Raw genomic sequence first — 2,954 nt, 5'->3', positions numbered from 1 at the left:
CTGGGGGAAACCCCTGGGGGCGTGGGGGGGGTCCCCGGGCCGGGTGGAGCTGAGGGGGTTTCACCAAACCCAGTGAGACCCCCATGGGAGAGGGGGCAGGGTGACAGGGATGAGGGCCCACACAGGAACAGCCCTGGCGTGGATATGGGTGACCCAGGCTCGGCACCTCTGGAGGGTTGAGGGCTGCCCCCATCACCCCACACGGCTTTGGGGTGCAGGGCACGGCACGGGGGGGCTGCGAGCTCCCCCCCATCCAGGGAAGGGCAGCGGGGGCTGTCCCAGGGCTGGGGGTTATTGCTGGATGCTGCTGGTGAGTGGGGGGCACACCCCAGGTGTCCCCACCAGCCCCGGGGGGGGGCACAGTGTAGCAGGAGAGGAGAGTGGGGGGCTTGGGAGGACTGAACCCCCTCCCCCCCACCGCCTCAGGGGCCCTGCGGGAGGACCAGGGCTTGCAGGATGTCCGAGAGGGAGACAATCCCTTTAACCACATCGCTCTCATCCACCACCACCAGCCGGTGGACCTGCGGAGAGGGGGACACAGGGAGGGGCTGAGGGGGTGCGGGGACCCCAGCACACTCCTCCCGACCCCCCAGCACCCCGGGACTGTTACCTCAGCCTCGACCAGGCGGTTGATGATGGCTTCCAGCGTCTCGTGCTTGTAACACTTGAGGACGCCCTCGAAGTAGTGGGAGCGGTGCTGCAGCGCCCGCGTCACCGTCACATCCAGGTTGTTGTAGGTCTTCTCAGCTGCCAGGTTCTGGGGCAGGGACAGGCATTGGGGACACAGCTGGGACTGGGGGCACCCCCACCACCCCGCAGCATCTGCCCAGCCCAGGATTTCCCCCCACCAGTACTCACAATAACGTCGAATTTGGAGTAGATGTCCACCACCCGCCCTGGGGAGGGAGGGGAGCAGCTCAGCCAGGCCCCCGGTGCTCCGGAGGGGACACAGCCCCCAAGGAGGTGACCTGGGGACAGGCAAAGCGAGGACAGGACAGCCTTACCCGAGTCGTCGACCACGGGCAGCGCGGAGACGCGGTGCTGCACGAAGATGCCCAGGGCCACGTAGATCGGGGTGCTGGTGCCAACCACGGCGATGTTGCTGTAGGTGCCGATCTGCAGCTCCTCCAACGTCCGTGCCATGAACTCAGGCTTGGGGACCTCTGCGATCTGTGGGGGATGGTGAGGGGACAGTGCTGAGCCCAGGCCTGGAGGTCTCAGAGTGACCCCTGGAGCAGCCCGGGCCAAGGGTTCCGGGGCAGCTTTGGCACAGCCTGAGATGGCACAGGGACCTGGCACAGCCTGGGCTGGCAGTCTTGGGGTGGTACTCGGGGTAGTCCCAGGGTGATACCTGGCACAGGGACCTGGCACAGCCCAGGATGGGGGTCCTGGGGCAACCCCTGGCACAGCCTGGGCTGAGGAGCTCAGGGTGGTACCTGGCACAGGGACCTGGCACAGCCCAGGCCGAGGGTCCTGGTCTGGCCCCCACCATCACCAAGGGGCAGAGACTCACAAAGAGCTTGAGGAACTTGAGGATGCGTTTGTGGGTGAGGATGTAGAGCGTGTTCCCCGAGTCGGGGTCGATGACGGGCAGGCGATGGATCTTGTTCCGGATCAGGGAGGAGACGGCGTCGAACAGGCTGTGGGGCGGAAGGGAGGGGGAATTTGGGGTGTCCCCGGGAGTGCCACCACCAGCTGTGCCCCTCTCCCTGCCCCCCAGGGTACCTGGCGTTGGGGGAAATGCAGACCAGGGGCTTGAAAGAGTCTTGCAGATAAACCTCTGTGGGGAGAGGGGGGGTGAGGGGAGTGGGTGGGTGGGATGCAGCACCAGGGGGCTCCGGGCACGCTGGGAAGGGCAGGAGGAAGTGGGCAGAGATCCCCCTCACCTCTCCACGTCTCTATTTTATGCTCCTCTAGCTCATAGATCTGCACCTGTGAGGAAGAGGAGAAACCCAGATCACCCAGCCAGGGTCAGGCGGGGCGGGCAGAGCCCGACCTGAGCCCCCCAGAGACCCCGGCCCTCACCATGGGCGACTTGTAGTAGCGGTGCAGGATGTTGATAAAGTCAGTGATGGTCAGCATTCCTGGGGGACAGACAGGGTGAGGAGGGTCCTGCCAGCCCCCCCCCAGACCCCAGAGACCCCTGTCCCCCTCGCTCACCTACAAAACTTTGCTTTTTGCTGTCCCACAGCGGGGCTGCCCGGACACCGTTGGTGACCAGCGCGAAGAATGCCTTCTTCACCTGCAGGCACGGGGGTCAGGGAGCCCCAAAAGTGCCTCCCCGGCCCCAAAAGTGCCCCCCCGGCCCTGGCACACCTGCAGGGATGTGTCGAAGACGACCAGTTTGGAGCTGGTGGGGATCAGGTCGTAGCAGCGATGGGATTTCATGAAGGCGGTGTAGGCACCGCGGTGGGTGTCCCCTGGGGCGGCAGCGTGAGGGGGCACCCCAAAACCTGGAGCACCCCAAAACCCGGGACACCCCAAATCCCAGACACCCCAAATCCTGTGGCACCCCCAATCCCGGGACACCCCAAATCCTGTGACGCCCCAATCCCGGGACACTCTGAACCCTCGGATACCCCAAGTTCCGTTTCACCCCCAATTCCGGGACACCCCGCTCAGGGCTCTGCGACACCCGCATCTCTGGGATATCCCCAGTCATGGGGCATCCCAAATCCTGCGACACCCAGCTCAGAGCTCCGGGATACCCCAGACTCCGGGACAGGAACCCCGCAGGAGCTGCAGCCCTCGGGACACCCAAATCACCGCGTCACCTCCTGTGCCGGGACCCCCCCGCACGCCGGGACCTCCCAGGCCTCCCTCGGAATCACCTTCCAGCCCCGGGGGGCTCAGCTCCGCCGGGCTCTCGGCGGCCGGGCCGGGGTCAGGGTCGGGGCCGGGATCCTGCGGACAGACACGGCTCGGGTCAGACGTGGCCGCGGCCCGCGGTCCCC

The 2,954-nt window shown here is 66.3% G+C and overlaps 1 protein-coding gene across 2 annotated transcripts; it reads right to left on the bottom strand.

Annotated features, from left to right (window-relative positions):
• Positions 1-6: 6 nt before the first annotated feature.
• PRKAG1 (protein kinase AMP-activated non-catalytic subunit gamma 1) lies at positions 7-2,948 on the bottom strand. 2 transcript variants are annotated; one of them, XM_017728700.1, is made up of 11 exons: positions 2,832-2,948; positions 2,317-2,420; positions 2,161-2,242; positions 2,026-2,084; positions 1,887-1,932; positions 1,726-1,780; positions 1,514-1,640; positions 1,005-1,170; positions 859-896; positions 611-757; positions 7-521 (listed from the first exon to the last, which is right to left on the bottom strand). In XM_017728700.1, the coding sequence occupies exons 2-11, from the start codon at positions 2,386-2,388 to the stop codon at positions 423-425; spliced, it is 891 nt and encodes a 296-aa protein (XP_017584189.1). In that variant the 5' UTR covers positions 2,389-2,420; positions 2,832-2,948; the 3' UTR covers positions 7-422. The 2 variants fall into 2 exon arrangements, with proteins under 2 accessions (XP_017584189.1, XP_008627702.1); XM_008629480.2 differs by lacking the exon at positions 2,317-2,420 and having other exon boundaries at positions 2,832-2,911.
• Between the last annotated feature and the right edge of the window lie 6 nt (positions 2,949-2,954).

Source organism: Corvus brachyrhynchos, unplaced genomic scaffold, assembly GCF_000691975.1.
Source record: "Corvus brachyrhynchos isolate BGI_N302 unplaced genomic scaffold, ASM69197v1 scaffold193, whole genome shotgun sequence".
In the NCBI taxonomy this organism is placed as follows: domain Eukaryota; kingdom Metazoa; phylum Chordata; class Aves; order Passeriformes; family Corvidae; genus Corvus; species Corvus brachyrhynchos.
This window is presented reverse-complemented; position numbering and strand designations above follow the sequence as displayed.

Bases quoted from the DNA above. Each gene is read 5' to 3' on its own strand.
- PRKAG1 (XM_017728700.1), bottom strand. From the start codon at position 2,388: ATGAAATCCCATCGCTGCTACGACCTGATCCCCACCAGCTCCAAACTG. The intron at 1,171-1,513 runs GTGAGTCTCTGC...CATCCCCCACAG, and splicing joins TCAAGTTCCTCAAGCTCTTT to ATCGCAGAGGTCCCCAAGCC. The intron at 897-1,004 runs GTAAGGCTGTCC...CTCCCTCCCCAG, and splicing joins GCCCGTGGTCGACGACTCGG to GGCGGGTGGTGGACATCTAC.